The 20,034-nt window shown below is 40.4% G+C and overlaps 1 protein-coding gene across 1 annotated transcript in view; it reads right to left on the bottom strand.

Moving 5' to 3' along the window:
* gk (glycerol kinase) overlaps nucleotides 1-18,320 on the bottom strand; it is a 91,434-nt gene extending 73,114 nt beyond the window's left edge. Inside the window, exon 1 of the mRNA XM_048603107.1 lies at nucleotides 18,202-18,320. Within this exon, the coding sequence (XP_048459064.1) occupies nucleotides 18,202-18,320 (119 nt within the window). The remainder of the gene's footprint in view (nucleotides 1-18,201) is intronic.
* Between the last annotated feature and the right edge of the window lie 1,714 nt (nucleotides 18,321-20,034).

The following is a 20,034-nucleotide window of genomic DNA, read 5'->3' as shown; positions in this document are numbered from 1 at the left end:
TGCTGTGTTCATCCAGCCCTGCACCTTGTTGTCCCAAATTTAATTCACTGAACTATCTTATTTCAACCAGTTAATTTAGTTTTATTCTCTCATGGGATGTGGGCACTGCTGCTGGGCCAGCATTTATTGTTCATCCCTAATTGCCCTTGAGAAGATGGTAGTGAGCTGCCTTCTTGAACAGCTGCAGTCCATGTGCTGTAGGTAGACCTACAAACAATCAGGGAGGGAATTACAGGATTTAGTGATTGTATAAATAACCTCCCTTCAGGCCTTGTACAAGACAATGTTTAGGCTTTTCTTGCTTTTTATCAAACAAGTCAGACAAGAGAAAAACAATTGGTTATTAATCTTAGAATCATATTTATCAGAACATTATCATTGAATACACAAATAATAACCACAAAAGGAGTAAGGAGACACAATGGTTGTTCAGTTATGTCAGAACTGTAAACATTTGAGGCTGATAACTTTATTGATGAGATCGGTATTTCAGATTAAATCTGGATGCACCTAGTGCATGGATTTAATGGGCTGACTTGTAGTACAATGGTAGTGTCTGTACCCCTAGACCAGGAGGCCTCGGTTCAAGTCCCACCTGCTCCAGAGGTATGAAATAACATCTCTTAACTAGTCAATAGGTAAAAAAACAGATCTAGCCCTACAGACTGTAGTTCAAGGGACAACTGACCAACACATCCCCAAGAGCAATTGATAGGCAATATATACCTGCTGAGCCAGTGATGTCCACATCCTGTAAATGGATATAAATTAGTGACATAATTTTAATTTTAGATTCTTTGCATACTTCACAAGTTATTAGCATTAGAAATGGGATTTGAGTGAAGTCTTCATGCTTGTAGTCAAAAATGGTTCCAGGAGTTGTATGATATGCTTATGAACTGGCAGATGAACTGATATGCTGTGACACAAGAAACAGAATTCTGATCAAAGACATCTTCGAGCGTCTGATGTCAAGAAAATAAGCAATTGAGAAAATATTTCTATTCGTTTTCCAGTTTAGACTTAAAACCGTTTGTATTCCACAGTTGAGATGTTAATTATTCCAGTTCAAATATTAAGAGCATAGTTTGAACAAAATACAGCTTGTGCACTACTTAATGAATTACTTAATGGGCTTAAATAACATTTCAAAGATTGCCATTTTAACAAAGTTCTTAAATTATCAGGTTAACAAAGGAATTTTGTACTAATTTGCTAAATAATTTGTGAAAAGCAATTCAAAAGATAGCTTTTACTTCTTCAAATAACACAGAAATCATTTCAATTTCATATCAGACAGGCTTTGCAAACTATGTAAGTTACATGAAATAATCAATTTACTGATTAGTCACTTTCTGCAATAAGATGGAAAGTAATTACATCTTTAACTTCGTTACATGCTCAGTAATCTGGCTGAGTGGATTGCCCACATGTTACAGAAGCTACTTAATTTTCATTCCAAGATTTCAATTGCCACACACTAATTTTAAAATTATGTTCTTAATTCCCCATTGGAGGGAATATTTTCAAACCACTGTTTGCATTTCTGTGCAGCTATTTCTTGTTTTGAAAATCCTTTTCTTGTTGGGTGAGGGTTGGGGTGGGGAACCTCCGGATGGCACACACTGTAACAGAAGCAGGAGATGTGCAGAAATTAGGTTTACAGAAGTACCTAAAGTTATGGCTGAATTGTTGGTGAAATTATAGCAGCCACTTCAGGAACCTCGGAGGAAATTCACAGCAATTATTTTTGGTGCTGCCCCACTTTAGGCCAGCAGAGGGAGGTGTGCAGCATTGTACCATAGAAAGGAGAAACTGGGTAATGGAACATGGTGAACTAAGCAGTAAGTTTTGAACCTTAAAATTAAACCTGAGGAATTTGAGAGGAATAAGTGTTGTGCATTATATGTCCATATATTCCTGCATGTAACCTCTAACATTCAAATTAAATTGAATAACTCACTAAAGTTATGTAGGCATTGTAATATACTAAGTGCAGTGCCACACTTGGGAGCAAATATCATATGGTTGCTATCCGAATTATTCCAAAATAATTTCAGGAAAGATACAAATTAATAAAAATTGCTAAGAATTTATTACCATGACTATATATTTAATATTTTCCATTATGATAGCAATTCCAATTTATTTTCTTAGATGAAATGTCCAATTGAATGATTCTTGGAGGTTTGTTTTTAAATCAGTAAACCAAGAAGTTCTTTAAAGGATTATTGTATTTAACTGATTGATAGAGAGAATGGCCTTTCACGGAATATTCCATAGCCCACTACTTGTTCCTTAACTTCTAGCAAGCAGAATTGAATTCTTGAATAACGTTAATGCAATCAGGGAGTTAGACTGTAAGACCATAAGACATCGGAGCAGATGTGGGCCATTCAGCCCATCGAATCTGTTCTGCCATTCAAAATGATCACCACTGATCTGATCTCTTCAACTCCACTTTCCTGCCTTTCCCTATAACATTTGATTCCCTGATTGACTAAAAACCTGTCTATTTCAGGCTTGAATGTACTGATGATCCAGCCTCAACAGTCCTCAATGGTGAAGAATTCCACAGATTCATAACTCCCTGAAAGAAGAAATTCCTCCTCATCTCTCTCTTAAGTGTTATTAATGTCCCTTATTCTGAGATTATGCCCTGTGATTCCAGACTCTCCGACAAGGGGAAACAACCTTTCTGTATCCATCCTGCCAAGTCCCCTAAAAAGTCTTGTATTTTCAACAAGGTCACCTCTCATTCTTCTCTATTTCAATGAATACAGGTCAAATCTGCACAACACCTCATAAAACAGTCCCTCCATATCTGGTATCTGCTTAGTGAACTTTTTCTATATCGAATGCCAATATACCTTTCCTAAAATAAGGGACCCAAACTGATTTTAGTGGTCTGATTAGTGCCTCGTATAGTTGTCGTAAAACCTCCCTGCTTTTATACTCCATTCCCTTTAAAATAAATGTCAAAATTCTATTTATCTTCCTTACTACGCATTAAACTTGGATGCTAGCTTTTTGTGATACTTAGGTGAGGACTCCAAAACCCCTCTGTTCTGTTGTTTTCAGCAGTCTTTCCACTTAAATAACATTCAGCTCCTCTATTCTTCCTCCTGAAGTGCATAACCTCATACTTCCCCACCTCATATTCCATCTGCCAAGTTTTTGGCCAGACACTTAACCTGTCTGTAGCCCTCTGCAGGCTCTTTGTGTCATCCTCACCATTTGCCTTCCCACATATTTTGGTGTCACCCCCAATTTGGTGATAGTACATTAATTCATTGCTCTTTATCTGATTCAAACATCAGATTCCCAAGGAAAGCAAGGCAAGTTTTAAAGATCCAGAAAACAGAGAGAGAGACAGGTCCAGTTAGCTCATAGTAAGTCAGAGGATGCTCTGAATTAGTTCTTCTCAAACTTTATCCCAGTGATTCCATTTCAAGGCTCAAACATTGTCGTCACCCTTCAGTAGGAATTTTGAAAGCAAGGGCCTCTTAGAGTAGGTGCATAGCTTTTGTAACTTTGTCGAACTTATGGCAGCCATTATTGCCTTAGATCTGGCAATTCCAAACATTAATTTGTCACTTCATTCGGGGTCCTGATTTCACTTTGGGAACTCTGCACTAAATTGTTTAAATAGGAGCTTGTGTAAAACTTTGTGTAGAGAAAGTATTCTAATATGCATGCCTGAAATATTAGAATACTATGTGCAGTAATCATACAATTGAAATGTTGACATGTTGATATCTGTGTTAGTCTCAATTTAATTTGTTGATATGAGTGTAACAATGCCTGAGGTTTGATACGTGACATTCAGATGAAATCAGCTTGGGTATTGAACATGAACGGTATAAGAGTACATAACATTGCACTGTTCTGGTACTGGCTCATAATTAGGCTTTGATTAGTCTTATTGTTTTTAATTTAGATTAGAAAGTTTCTCCAGACTGATGTTGCATAGTGAATTTCACTAAAATAAGTGGGATTCCACTTTATAATATTTCTTGGTTGGAAAGGATGAAGATGAGGAGCAGAAGGAAGCACCAGAGGAAATCTAATTGCTGCTTCAGATGCAGAAACCCAAAAAGATCAAATAGCGATTATTTTGCTAATTACCATAGAATTCATAGAACTTATGCTATTGAGTCCCCACACAGGCAATAATTCTTCAAAAGGAATTGTATGAATTTCCTCACTGATGTAGTTTAAATGCTCCACCTGAATAATTCATTTAGTTCACAGATGTACTTTGCTTTTTGACATAATATCTTTAGAGTTATGTCTGTAAATGTTTTCACCTTGGTAAGTGTTGTTGTTATTTTTAAGGCCAGCCCAGCTTTTTGTGCTTAGAGCCTTGCAGTTAGGACTCAGCTATTGCAAACAGAATTTCCGTCCTTGTCCTGTGCAGCAATGTTAAACTTAACTGACACTGCAGTTTTTGACAGGGTTAAGAATCTGGGAGTTTGGGCTGGCAACTGTTCCACTCCACTGTACTTTGGACTGAGAATTCAGACTGTGTAGACTTTAAAACAAATGGAATTTTAAATAACGTAAATACTAACAAAGAAAACTGGAAACTGGACATTTTTTCATTCAATGTGGATGCTTCATAGAATCCCTACAGTATGGAAACAGGCCATTCGGTCCAACAGATCCACACCAACCCCCCAAAGAGCATCCCACCCAGACCCACCCCATCCCTGTAGTCCTGCATTTCCCATGGCAAATCCACCTGCAAATCCCTGGACACTACGGGCAATTTAGTATGGCCAATCCACATAACCTACACATCTTCGGACTGTGGGAGGAAACCAGAGCATCTGGAGGAAACCCACACAGACACGAGGAGAAGGTCCAAACTCCACACAGACTGTCACCCGAGAGTAGCATCAAATCTGGATTCCTGGTGCTGTGAGGCAGCAGTGCTAACCACTGAGCCACTATGCCACCCATATACTGATTGGACATCTCAAGCAACTCAGCTGTATAGGCTGTCCTGGGGTCATCTGACTTGGATGTCAGATTGGATCAAGGCAATTTCTGGGAGACAACTAATACCAGAAGAATAAGCTCCAGTCAATAACAGGAATAAAACAAAACCCAAAATGTCCTTCGAACCTCTATTTCCTATTCTAAATTTTTGATGAACACTCTTAAAGGAATAATGTTTGTTTTTTTCCTTGTAACCTCACACGTTGTTTCTATTTAAATAATTATCCAATGCCCTCTCGAATGCCTCAATTGACCTGCCTTCAACACACTTCAAGGCAGTGCATTCCAGACCCTGATTACTCACTTTAGTGAAAGCTTTTTTCCTTATATCACATTTGCTTCTTTTCTAAAACATGTTAAAACTGTGCCCTGAGTTCTCCCTATCTACTCTGTCTAGATCCTTCATTATATTGAAAACTTCTATCAAATCTTCTCCTAGAATTCTCTCGCCAAGTAAAAAAAATCCCAACTTCTCCAATCCTTCTTAATAACAAACATGTCTCATCTATGGAACCAGTCTCATACTACTCTAGCTCACTGGAATTACGATCATAGGCACAATTTTGTATCAGGAGCAGCCTGACAAGAGTCCAAAGTTATCAGCGTTTATGACAAGATTTGAAATGAAAGGCATACACCTAATTCCAGCTCTGTGTTCATTGATCTATAATTCCATATCAGATGTTGGAACTATTGAACCCATAAGCAATCTTCGCATTGAAAAGTCTAAGAAAATGAAGAAAGAGGAGGAGGAGAAGAAGAAGAAGAAGGAAAGAGTAGCAACAACAGAAGAGACATGAGGCTCCAGCTGTGGACAAACAACCAGAATCAGGATCATCCATGGCCTAGAGCAGTCTACAGAGAAGGGGTATTCAGAAGGCATCGCAGCTACCTGTAGGTGAATGAATGTGAAGAAGACATGTTTACATGAATAGAGAGTCCTGTAAGCAGATCTGCAGTTGCTAGGATTGTGAAGCAATGTTATGTTGTGGCACTGAAGTTCACAATGGCATTGAATTTCCACACTACTAGTTCCTTTTAAAGATTGATAGGTATTTGTCATCCAAAGGTACTAAAGGATACGGGGCAAAGACAAATATGGAGTTAGATTGCAAATCAACCATGATCATACTGAATGACAAAACTAAGGCTAAGCTGGCTAAATGACCTTCCCCCCACCTTATGGGTGGAACGTTTCTCTTCTTTTGACTAAGTGTCGAGATGGACAGAAAAAACAGGAGAGCCACCGCTCACAGGCAAGCTTTCCCATGCAATTATTTCTTCTCAGTTCATTGCATATGCATGTATTGATTAAGCATCAAATTTCATGCACAGTAGGAAGTTCTGAAGCCTGCCAGGACCTTTTGGGCTCCAAATGCCAGGCACCATATTTAAAAGTCAACCAGACAGCACTTCACTCTCTCCAACCCAGGAGGTTCATTAAAGAATTTCTCACCACCCCTACCCAACCTTGAAGATGCATAGACCAAACAAAACTTGGCTACACAGTTTAGTGATGCCTCTCAAGTTGGTCCTTTAGGAAAGAGATGAAATTCTCTTCTCTATGGATGGCAACAAGTGCCAATTTAACTGATGAAAGTCAAAGGAAGCTGTGATAGGGACTTGATGGCAAGGCAGTGCCCTTGGGCAGATCAAGACGACTGCGCTCCAATTCCACAAGAATGATTTGTTGCATTCTGCCATAGCGTGTAATACTGCTTACTCAATCTTTCATTTTCCTTTGAGTATGAGTTAGCATTGTAAATCTGCCCCTGCAAAAGACTGTCATAAAGAAAGTTTGGTGCCAGGCATCTCAGTCTGATGCTTCATATGCAATTAATATCTATCACTTCATTGCAGCTACTGGGCACTACTGATACCACAGTATTAGTGCTTCTCACATGTGCCACACTTAAAACAAACAAATAACTACAACATTCAGCATCTCACACGCCATCAGCTCACCGACCACTCTTCGCAATTAGGAGAATGTACACAAATGATGGCTTGCATGGTACAAGTACATAACCTCAAAAATAGTCCTCTGAGTTGATCCCACATTTGAGTTTAGGCCCGCTAGCCTGCTATCGTCAGGTTTGCTGGTGTCAGCCAATGTGGCTGCTCATTTGGGAGGCTTATTAGCTCAGTGAGGCTTCACATCAAAACTAACTGAATCACAAGAAGGCAGACTACATATGACAAAGACTTCACATGAGCTGATTGACCTGGTGAGGCTTCAGCCTTTACACTGTAAGTGTTTATGCAAAGAAACACCTTGTTCTGAAGGACCCAAGTTAGTAAAGAGGTTTGTATTCACCAAAACTTGGAGGAAGAAGTCTACCACTCAATGTATATGCCTCACATATATAGTCAAGCTTGTGAAAAGATAGGTTGCCCATTTTTGGCTCACAGTCAAGCCTGCACCTGTGAACATGAGTCCAGCAAGCTGGCGTGCTACTGAGAATTCATAACATGCTAATAAACACAAAAGAAGTTCCTGCCAATTATAGTTAGGAAACTCGATCAGCCTGAAAATGTTCTAAGAACTTGATAGTGTAAGTTTACCCACCATTAGGAAAAAGACATTTTGCCCCTCTTACAAGCTTTGGTTGTTTCTGGAAAACTCCACCTTACATTCCTATTTTAATAACATTTGGGACAGGAGTGCACAGCTGGTGAAAAGATTTTAAAAAAGCAAGCATGAAAAGCTAATCATACGGGAGAAAGTTAATGAGATGAATTCTCTACAAATTTCATCACTGAAAACTGTTGGATTGTAGAAAAATTTGGTTAGTGGGAATCAGGGTAAATCATTCCACTGCACAAAGTCATATCTAACACAGAGAAGATGCATGTGGTTGTTGGCAATCATCTCATTCTCAGTATATACTTCTGGAGTTCTTCAGGATAGTGTCCTCAGTTCAACCATCTTCAGCTGTTCCATCAATGACCTTCAACAATGCAAAAGTCAAAAGTAGGGAGATTTGCTGATGATTCAGCACCGTTCATGACTGCTCAGTTACTGAATCATTTTGTGCCCATATGCAACAAGACAATTATTCATAGCATGCAGTGCCAAACAATGACCATCTCCAACAAGACAGAATTACCATTAATGGCCCTTGACGTGTGATAACATTACTATCACTGAATTCCCCCAGTATCAGTATGCTGGAAGTTACTAGAAACTGAACTCAATACTGTGCTGCAAAAGGCAAGTCAGACACTAGGAATTCTGTGATGACTATAACAATAAAATCACCATAGCCCCAGAAGACTATAGGGTTACTCCCTCATTAGATAAAGACAATTAGTGGTGGTTTAGTCTGAAGGTAAACATGCCTCAGGCGAGGGGAGAGGTTGCGAAGGTCGACTTTCACTCACCCGCTGACTCTCCAAAGCCTGCCCACTTTTAAGGCAGAAGTCAGGAATGTGATGGAATAATCTCCATTTTACCAGATAAGTGCAGCTCAAACAAAAATCAAGAGACTCAACCCATGCATCCAGGACAAAACAGGGCATTTGACCAAAACCTCACCTTAAACACTCATACGCTCCACTACCAACAAACAATTGCAGCAGCAGGTATTACATAATGCATTGCAGCAACATGTTAAGCTTCCTTCAACATCACTTTGCAAAGTTGTGATCTGTACAGCAGATGGGGGCAGGACAGAATAGGCATGGTTCCATGGAAGAATTTATTTTAAAAATCAGTAAGGCAATTAAAATTTCGAGGGAGATGAATCAATTATATTTCTAACACTCTTTTGTTCAATACTTCTTTGGACAATTGAAAAAAAAGAGGAAGAACTTGTATTCAGTCCTACCCTTTTATGAACTTGGGACATCCCAATGTGTATGACAACCAAAAAAGAACTACTTTTAAGATGCAACCATCATTGTAATGCAGGAAACATGTCAGCTAATATCTACACTGCAAGATCCCACAAACAATAATTAGATAATCATCAATTGATCTGGATTTATTTTATGATACAGGGGTAGATAGTGACAAGATCACCTCGGATGATCTTTGTCCTTAGTTCTTGAGATCTTTCATGTTGACCTGAGAGGACAACCATACAAGTCTTTTCTGAAAGGTGGGTCTGAAATTCCCTCTATAAAGAAAAAGAGGAGAATGCTACAAATGAAGTTGTGATCAGAAACAGTTTTGAATTAGTGACTAATTGTAACTCTTTTCACTTGTGCATACATTACAGTTAACCAAATGAATTAATATGAAAAGGTTGGAATCTCACTTCCTGATTGTCCCATTTTAAATTTGAAAGAATAATATTCTGTCCCACATCAATTTTATGATTTGGAGCTTTTATGCTTTTTGTTGCACAGAAGAAACTGGGGGGGTGGGGTGGTGGTGTAGTGGGTGGGTTCAAAAAACATTCCATTGATTATATTGCTTTAATAATGAACAAATCTGGAAATGCATTAGAGTCGACTGAAAATGGCAAATATTGTTCTAAGTGTAGCAAAAGAAAACACCCACTGTAATTTCAAGTATACACAGTTGAATTATGAAAAGCACAAAATAAATTACATTTTAATTATCTGGACACTACGTGCACTTCTGCAAAAGTTACAGTTGAACACAAATATTTGAACTTTTTTCTTCTTTCGACAGCTTATTTGTAAACAGACCCTGCTAATAATCCTGGACTTTTGTCATTCAAACTATATAAACTAGTCTCCCATTGGGTTGCTGGTTTGCCAAATTCTTGCTGATCAACAAGTACAAACAGTTTTCTGAATGGCTGTCTGCTGGTCTGCATTGGGTCACAGGAGAGCATTTATCATCCATCTGGCCTGTTCATTAACTGATAATACCTGCTCACATTTCCAGCAACATTGTGCGCAATAGCCTAAAAATTTATAAACAAATCAAACTAATGGGACACATTGCATGGTATCTGCTCGACCAAAATCAAAGTTAAGGTTTCTCAGCAGCTTCCAAACAAAGCCAAATGGCTCTAGGGTGGCATTTGTAAGCAATGCATTGCCTCACCTCCTTTGAAGTATGTGAAAGTATGTGAAATACAGAATAATATCATGGCTAACTTTTCATTAAAAGTGATTTTTCCTGTTCAATTTTACCTTTAGAGGGTTGCTGTTTTCCAATGCACCATATGGCTGCTGAGTAGATTTTTTTTCGGTGGGTCTTTATCTGGCAAGTTTACATTGAGCTGGCTACAAATTGGGTGTTGGCATTGCAAGCACCTCTTCTAAAAAACAGTTCTTTTAGGTTATTCTTCTGTTCTGGAGGTGTTTAGTTGCAGAAACACTGCATCAGTTGTCAAGAACTGTTGCCACATCTTGTAACACCACGTCCAACATGATGCCTACATCATTCCCAAACCACACTTGCAAATATCTGTCATACTACTCAACTGGTGTTTCAGTTCCTGAAATATGATACAAATTTGGCAACAAGGCTGGAACAGTGGTAATCACACTCATGGAGAAATGATATGGAATGCATTCTATTGTATCTTGAAGGCAACAGTCACAATCAAGTACTTCAAGTTGGATCATTCCTTGAGGCCAAATTTCCACAAGTGAACTTAATAACACTTTTCCATAAATTAATTTTTATGCCTGTCTATTTTGTAACAAACCATTTACAATCATAAATTTTGTGACAAAACAGCAAATAACAAACTTTGGTCTTTTAAATTTTTTTATAAATCACAATAAACACAAGCTTGTAAAATATGGGAGCACAAGTAACAATTTGGCCCATCAAGCGAGTTCCACCATTCAATAAGATCAGAGCTGACCTAACTGTAACCTTACCTCTACTTCCCACCTTTCTACCGTCACACTTGATGAAAAGCTTAAAATTGAGACTTTGCCAGTCTGGTAGTAAATGCAGGAGAGTAAGCTCAGGCTGTGTGAATGGGACTTGGTGAGAATTAGGATGCAGGCCCTAACAAAGCATAGCATGGTTCATATTTTTCTCTTGTTTCTGCTTTTGGAGAGCAGCTGTTGATTAGTCTTTCATACATATTTCTGATACATCTTTTTTGTTACTTTATACATCTTGCTCCTAAAACTCCAATATTTCTGTGATTTAACCTCCTTTGTCTTCCACTGTATCACTGACCCTCCCTTTCGCCTGGGGTTTTTTGCCAGGATGGAAATCTGTCACAAAAAAAAACTGACAAATGAGCTGGAAATCATAAATCCAAACCCTGGACGTGGCAGTTCCCATTTTCACAAGAGTTGATCAAGATATACCCATGCACAGTGCTGGTCACTTAATTCATCATCCGTCTGTAACCAATACAGATTTTGGTAGTCCAGAAATGTGAATCCTGAAGTGTACAGTGTGGACATTATGAGAGCAGGTCTGAACTTTATACACTTGTCCGTACAACTGGATGTAAGGTAATCCTGTGGAATTAGCCCCAAAATTGTATTCACTGCCCCAGAATTGGCATGAACTTATTTCCAATTGTATTCCCTTAAACAAGGGAGGAGGAGGCTGGGGCTGCTGGTCTCACAGAGTAATTTTTTGCCTTTCCTAACAATTCTTGTTCCCTGATGCTAGGAAGAACCGTGTGCTTCAGTAGAGCACATTCAGCCTTGTGTGTAGGAAGATAGATGATGCGCATTGCACCCTTTCACATAGAAGCCATAGAAGTCAGTCAATACATGCAACCATAAAAAAAGTGCAAAAGTTCAGATGGAAGAGGCTGCATGCCAGGAAGGGAGGAGGAGAGGGTTCCACTCTGTGGAAAGCATGTACAGACAGGATATGATTCCTCAATGTGACAGAGAACTGGTGCCAAAGGAGACTTAGGTTATGCAATGAAATTGTAACAGATATATGTTTCATTGTCTCGCAGCAACTCAAGCCTCACTGTATTGACCCCAATGCTTCCCTGTGAAAGTAACCGTCATACTGGACTTTTATGACTCAAACTTTCCAGGGTTTATCTGGGGACATGTCTGGTTTATTCCAAGCAGCAGCTCAGAGCTGTATGTGAATATGTGAATAAGATCTTATATGCTAGTGTGGCAGAACACATTAGTTTCCTTCGAGAGTCCATAACTCAGATACACAGAGCCACAGCCTTTGTCCAATTATTGATGTGGAGGTGCCAGTGTTGGACTGGGGTGGATGAGGTCAGAAGTTACACGACACCAGGTTATAGTCCAACAGGTTTATTTGAACTTACAAGCTTTCGGAGCGCTACTTCTTCATCAAGTGAAGTGGAGGGACGCACACAGGCACAGAATTTATAGGCAGAGAGATCAAAAGATAGTACGAATGGTAGTGGTGTGAATGGAGTATGGGCAGGATGAATAACAAGTCTTTGCAGGTAATCAAAAATGTCAGACCGTGTGAGTAGAGTGTCAACAGCTGAATAGCAAGTGAAAGGATGACCTATGATTCAATTAATTGAGGCAGAGAGATAATTACAAAAAATGTTTTAAAAAGATGGTGCTGGAGACAAGCCAAATAGCTGGAATAATATGAAAGGAATAAGAATCGCATGCTGAGGGTCTAACCAAAGTAACAAGTAATCCAAAACTGTAATTAAGGTAGAGAGATCATAACAAGCTATCGAGGTGTTGGTGTCAAAACAGAACAGTAAGGAAGATTTTACAAATCCAGAACAGCATGGTGGGGTTACATATAGCACAACATGAACCCAAGATCACAGTTGAGGCCATCTTCATGGATAAAGAACGTGGCTATCAGTTTCTGCTCAGCCACGCTGCGTTGTTGCGTATCTCAAAGGCCGCCTTGGAGGATGTTTACCCAAAGATTCGAGGCCAAATGTCCTTGACCACTGAAGTGTTCCCCCACTGGGAGGGAACACTCCTATCTGGCAATTGTTGCGCTGTATCCATTCATCTCTTGTCCTTGCGTCTGCATGGTCTCACCAATATACCGTGTCTCGGGGCATCCTTGCCTGCAACGTACGAGGTAGACAAAATTGGCTGAGGCAAATGAATACCTGCTGTGTACGTGCTGGGTGGTGTTCCCACGTGTAATGGTAGTGTCCATGACGAATTGCTCCCACATGTGATGGCCATATACCCAGGGCTGCCATTGTGGAGAGGGGATCATTATCTTGTGCAAAATAGATTTTCATAAGGCTTTTCTTTCAGAATTACTGTCAGCTAGTCCTTGGTGACATGCACCTAACAAGGTTGCATATTGAAATCACAATTATACAACGGACTGGTCCCTCACAAGGAAACAACAAACTTCGATTGATTTGTTACAATCACATTCATATAGCTGCATAAACATATATCATAAACAGGAACCTCATTGCAAGCACACATAATAGCATGTCTTAAGATTTGAAACCTTACTCACACGGCTGACATATGTTGTAGCATACATTCAGATATGGCATCTTACACACAATATTCACACAATTGTGCGACATCAGCCCCTTGAAAAATGTTTTGCAGGATCCATTCAGGCCAACTGCCCTGTTAATAAAGTAGCTGGCACATTCAACCTTCCCGACTTTCATGTATCTCTGGCTTGTTCACAATGCAAACATGAATGCAAATACAAACAATGTAACAAATACCTCAGATGAGCAAAATGACCTGAATACATGGCCCACCAAATGTGATACTTACACCTAGGCCAATGTGTAGACGATGCTGTGCAGACGAGTGCCTTGGACCCAGCGTACAAGCTTGTCGCTGTTTATGGTATCTGATCATTGAGACCTCTAAAAGTCAATTTACTTGGTCATTGAAAGGTACAATGAAAAGTCTTGATGGTTGTGTCTTTGACCTCTGGATTCTCTGTAGTACATCACAGAGGAGAGAGACTTTTCTATGCTTCACAAATCAGGCCACATCCTTGCTCTAGGGGCCAGCATTCTGAGATGAACCACAGCAAACCATCCTAATGAGCACATTCATAGTTTTATCTTTTTTTGAGTTGTTTTGTGTACAAACATATACCAAGTCATGTACAAATATCTATAAGTATTTTCAAAAAGTGCACAAATAAGCTATATATATGACAAATATAACGACAGCGTCCTATATTCTCACACACTTATAGACCATTTCTCATGTTGCCATGGAGGAAATGGAGGCAGGCTGCTCATTTTTTGGTCTACACCACAATAGAGCACATTGATGACCTGTTTCTATGCAAGGGTACCTGTTGGGTACCTACTTCAGACTCCAACATTTGCATTTCTGCACGGGCAGCATTGGTCACTAACAAATTTGGAGTAAACAAGGGTTTGCATAGGGTTGGGGGAGTTGGAAGAAGATGGGAGTGCTGAGAAGCTTCCTGTTCTTTCACATTCTTCTGTAACCTTCACAGCCTTAGGTCAAACTTAATGATGCATTAATGGAACTGGCCACTGTTGCATACCAATAATCTATTCCATCAACAATGTGACCATCTTGTTAAGAGTACACAACACCTCACGTTTTGCATGGTTGGCACAGATTGGGCAATTCAATGCTGTGCATTTTTGAGGCCCTAAGGGCAATAAACAATAGCAGGATTGTATTCAACCACAACTCGTAACCTCATGATTCCATATATCTCTCATTCTACCATCATCAACAAGCTGGGGTATCAGTCCCAGTTCAACAAGGAGTACAGGAAGTATGCCAGCAGTGACACCAGAAACATTTAAAATGATATGTCAATTTGCATGAGCTACAACCTACATTTTTAATATACAGCACCCTGTTTTATGAAAACAAAAGGAAATCACACACAGATTATACCTTATTCTTTGGGAAAGAAGGTCATGGAGAATGCCAATCTCTACTGCATTCCCCTGATCAATCAGGATCTACCTGCCAGGTGTCGGAAATATGACTGATAGTTAACAATTCCTGTCCTATCACCATGCCGACAATGGCCAGACCAATAAGCACTCTGATTCCACGCTGTATAAATGGGTGCTCCTTTGCCAGGTTCTTGCATCCCAGTCCTAATGACAGCATATTGAAAAGCTTAAACTTCGTGTCTCCTTTTAACAATGATCACCATTCAATTGATCGTAGTATCTGTTCATTCCAGCTATAGGAATTATGACCAGTTTGAGAAGTCAGTCACTAAATCCTGAAGCGTGATCCATACACTTCCTCTGTTAGCGAGGTCAGAAATCACACAACACCAGGTTATAGTCCAACAGGTTTATTTGAAAACACAAGCTTTTGAAGTCTTCCTTCTTCTTCAGCTGTTAGTGAGAGAGGTAGTATGAGACACAGAATTTATGAGTAAAATAGCAAACGGTCACACCACTTATGAGGATGTACTAAACAAATCTAAGATGCTGTTAAATCTTTAATCGTTCAGAAGGTTTTAATTGATTAATATGTATATGTAAATCCCTGAATTCCTTTGAAGTCCCTGTCCTGAGAAAACTAAAGGTTTTATCAGCGTAAAGAAGAGGTGATATTTTAGGTCAGACAATGCATGTAAGGTGTGAGGCCTTATTTAGAATCTGTTTTGTGTTTTGGTTTGGAGTCAGACTCGTTTTATTTCTAAAGTAGGAATTTATAAAATGCCACATTGACTGACTGTCTATAAATTATGTGCTTTTTGAACAAAATCAAATGTATCTGTAAATACAAATTCACCCCATAGATTCACGTGTGTGTGTGTGTGAGACAGAGAGAGAGTGAGGGAGAGTGAGAATGTGTGCGTGTGTGTGAGGGAGACAGTGTATGTATGAGAGAGGATCTGTGTGAGTGTGTGTGTGTGTTTAAGTGAGTGTGCATGTCTATGTATGCTATGAATGCGTGTGTGTGTTTGAGAGAGTATAGTGTGGTGAGGTCACTTGTAGTGCGACATGAACCCAAGATCCCAGTTAAGGCCATCCTTATGGGTTCTGAACTTGGCTATTGGCTGAGATTGTAGACTTGCTTGCCGAGCCGGTGTGTTTGGTTGCAGACGTTTCATCACCCTGCTAGGTAACATTTGTCAGTGCGCCTACGGCGAAGCGTTGGTGTTCTGTCCCACTTGTTATTTATACGGCTCGGTTTGGTGGGGTGGTTGGCATTACTTCTGGTTCTGTTTTTCAGTGGTTTGTATATCGGGTCCAGTTCAACGTGTCTGTCGATGGAGTTCTGGTCGGAATGCCAGGCCTCCAGGAATTCCCTGGCATGTCTGTGTTTGGCTTGTTCTATTATGGATGTGTTGTCCTGGTCGAATTTGTGTCCTTTTTTGTCCGTGAGTATTGAGACCAGTGAGAATTGACCATGTCTCTTGGTGGCTAGTCGGTGTTCATGCGTCTTTATTGTTAGTTTTCTTCCAGTTTGGCCTATGTAATGTTTCTCACAGTCCTTGCATGGTATTTTGTATGTTATGTTAGTTTTATTGGTTGTGGGTATGGGATCCTTTACGTTCGTCAATAGCTGTCACGGGGTGGTTGTTGGTTTGTGGGCTACCCTGATAGCTAGGGGTCTGAGTAGTCTTGTGGTCATCTATGATATGTCTCTGATGCACGGGTGATTAGCGTGTCTGGCCATGTTGTGTCTTCTTGCTGTGATCTGTCACAAAGGTAACAGCGGATTTGCTTTTTGGGTATCCACTCCTTTCAAAAACTCCGTATAAGTGCTTCTGTTCTGCTTTGTGCAATTCCGAATTGCTGCAGTGTGTTGTGGCTCATTTGAATAACGTCCTGATGCAGCTCTGTTTAAGGGTGTTGGGGTGATTGCTGGATTAATTAAGTATCTGATCTGTATGTGAGGTCTTTCTGTATATGCTAGTCTGGAGTTCTCTGTTGTTTTAACGTTCTACCACTATGTCTAGGAAGGGTAGTTGGTTATTGTTCTCTTCTTTTTTTGTGAATTTTATTCCAGCGAGGATGTTATTTACGTGTCGATGGGTTTCTTCTAGTCTTGTATGTTTGATAATCACAAAGGTGTCATCTACATAGCGGTCCCAGAGTTTGGGATGTATAGTGGGGAGCACAGTTCGTTCTAACCTTTGCATTACCGCTTCTGCAATCAATTCTGTTCCCAAGTGCCTACCCACCAAGTGCACAGCAGATACTCAGGTGACTCGGCCGACGCTGTCTATCTCATACGTTGCAGGCAAGGATGTCCTGAGGCATGGTACATTGAAACCATGCAGATGCTAGCATAATGGATGAATGGACACCGTACAACAATTGCCAGACACGGATGTTCCCTCCCAGTGGGGGAACACTTCAGTAGTCAAGGACATTCGGCCTTGGATCTTTGGGTAAATGTCCTCCAAGGTGGACTTCGGGATATACAACGCAGAGTTGCCGAGCAGAGGCTGATTCCCACGTTTGGTACCCATGAGGACAGCCTCAACTGGGATCTTGGATTCACGTCGTACTACAGGTGACCCCACCACACTATACACTCTCACACACACGCATACATACACACACACACTCACTTACGTACACACATTCACACAGATGCTCTCTCATACACACAGTTTCTCACACACACTTACAGTCACACAGCTTCTCATACACACATTGTCTCTCTCTCACACACACACACACATCCCCTCTCTCTCTCTTACACATACACTCACACAGATTCTCTCTCTTACACACACCCTCTCTCAAGCACAAGCACATACACACACATACTTAAGTCAGTCACTCTCCCTCACTTATCTCTCTCACTCACTCACACACACACACACACACACACACACACATACATACATACATACATACACACACACACACACACGTAAATCTATGGGGTGAATTTGTATTTACAGACACCTATTTTGTTCAAAAAGCACACAATTCATAGGTAGTCAATCAATGTGGCATTTTATAAATTTCTACTTCAGAAATAAAACCAGTCTGACTCCAAACCAAAACACAAACAGATTCTAAATAAGGTCTCACATCCACCATGCATATCTGACCTAAAATGTCACCTCTCCTTCACACTGGTAAAACCTTTAGTTCTCTCAGGACAGTGACTTCAAAGTAATTCAGGGATTAACATATACATATTAATTAATTACAACCTTCTGACTGATTAAAGATTTAACAGCATCTTAAGTTTGTTTAGCACATCCTCATCAGGGGTGTAACCCTTTGATCTTTTCCTTATGAATTCTGTGTCTGATACTAACTCTCACTAACACCTGCAGAAGGATTGAAGCTCCGAAAGCTTGTGTTTTGGACTATAACTTGGTGCAGTGTGATTTCCGACCTTACTCACCCTCCATCCAACACTGACACTACCACATCTGATAGCGAGGCTGAAAGGGCCCAGAGGTCGACTTCTTCTTCCTGTTCATTGGCTGTTTGGGACCACACCTTTGTTAGCTGATTGGCCATAACGTGGAGGGGGTGGGGCCGAGGGCGGGAGGGTGTGGCCAGTGCCCGCGCAGGTCTGCGGCAGCCTGGGAGACGAGACAATGGTCTGGGCATGTCACAAAGCGGTCGCTGTGGAGACGGGAGCCGCGCCTGATTTGCTTAGCCACCGGGAGGCAGTTGGTTTATCGGAGAGCGCGAGAGTGGCAGGAGGTTCTCGTTGAGGATGGCCACGGGACCTCTGGTTGGTGCTATTGATCAGGGCACCAGCTCCTCCCGGTTCTTAGTAAGTACACATTCACCAACACCTGTGAACCGGGCTCAAACCCCACTCAGAGAGTGGCCCGGAATTCGTCCTAGCGCATAGGCTGTCAGAGATATGCACACGGACACTGAGACGCATCCGCAGCTATACACACTGACGCAGAGACACTAACATTATTCACATACCTCCACTAACATACATGCACTGACTCACAGACCTACTGATATTGACATTGAGGCACTTACACACTGATACAGACACTCACATACTGATAGTGACACTGACACACTAATATTGACACTGACACTTAGATATTCACACACTGACATACAGACAGCAACACTGATGTTGACATTGGGACATTCACTCAGACACTGACACGCGTTGATATTGACTGAGACATTCACACACTAATATTGACACTGACACAGACATTCACACAGTGAGTCACTGATTTTGACACTGACACTGAGATTTTCACACACTGAAACTGACAGACAGACATGGACACACACTGATATTGACATTGACACAGGCATTCACACAGACTGACACACAGACACTGACACACACTGATATTGACTGAGACATTCAGACACTGACAGAGATGCTCACACACTGATATTGATGTTGACACAGGCATTCACACATTGACACTGAGACATACACTGATAGACACATACAGACACTGACAGACACTCTCTTAGATACTGACGCAGGGACATACTAATGCAAACATACACTACAGATATTGTGACACCGACACTGAGATACAGACTCATGCTGACGCAGAAACAAACACGCTGACACAAAGACATACGCACACACTTGACAGACGCTCGCACACTGACACCAAGACATAACCAGGCACTGATAGAGATAAACACAGTGACAAAAGTAACACACATTGATACTCAAACATGCATCACACATTGATGCAGACCCTTTTTTTCATAACATTGCCCAACGTCCAGCTTTCTCTGTCAGCTGCACTGAGGTGGGGGCTATGAATCAATCACTCTAATGCTTGAATATTTTTGAATGTCTTCTTGATGTTATAAGGAACATTTTGAGGATCCATTATAAACTTCCACATGTCCTTTTTTTTTAAATGTTGACATTCTTGCTGCAGAGATGCAGCTCTGCAGAATTCCTCTGGTTTCTTGCAGCTCGAAGTTTGTAATACTATTATCTGTTTCTTTGATAGATGAAAATAATTTCTGGCCCAGCCATTGTCCCAGTACATGTTGGGACAGCTGATTTATTGTCTTATTGCTGATAGATCATTGACAACCTCCTTCTTTGCAAGTGATCTATGTCATGAATGTGTTCATTTTGAGATCTTCTGTAAATATTGATGTTGATGAGCTCATAAATTCATTTACCATATTCAATATTGCAGTTGGATTTTAAAAACAGCAGCAACAGAAATGATGAACCACTGAGTTTATAAATGCATTAACCATGAGGGAT

This window comes from Rhincodon typus, chromosome 11, assembly GCF_021869965.1.
Source record: "Rhincodon typus isolate 14 chromosome 11, sRhiTyp1.1, whole genome shotgun sequence".
NCBI classification, from domain to species: domain Eukaryota; kingdom Metazoa; phylum Chordata; class Chondrichthyes; order Orectolobiformes; family Rhincodontidae; genus Rhincodon; species Rhincodon typus.
This window is presented reverse-complemented; position numbering and strand designations above follow the sequence as displayed.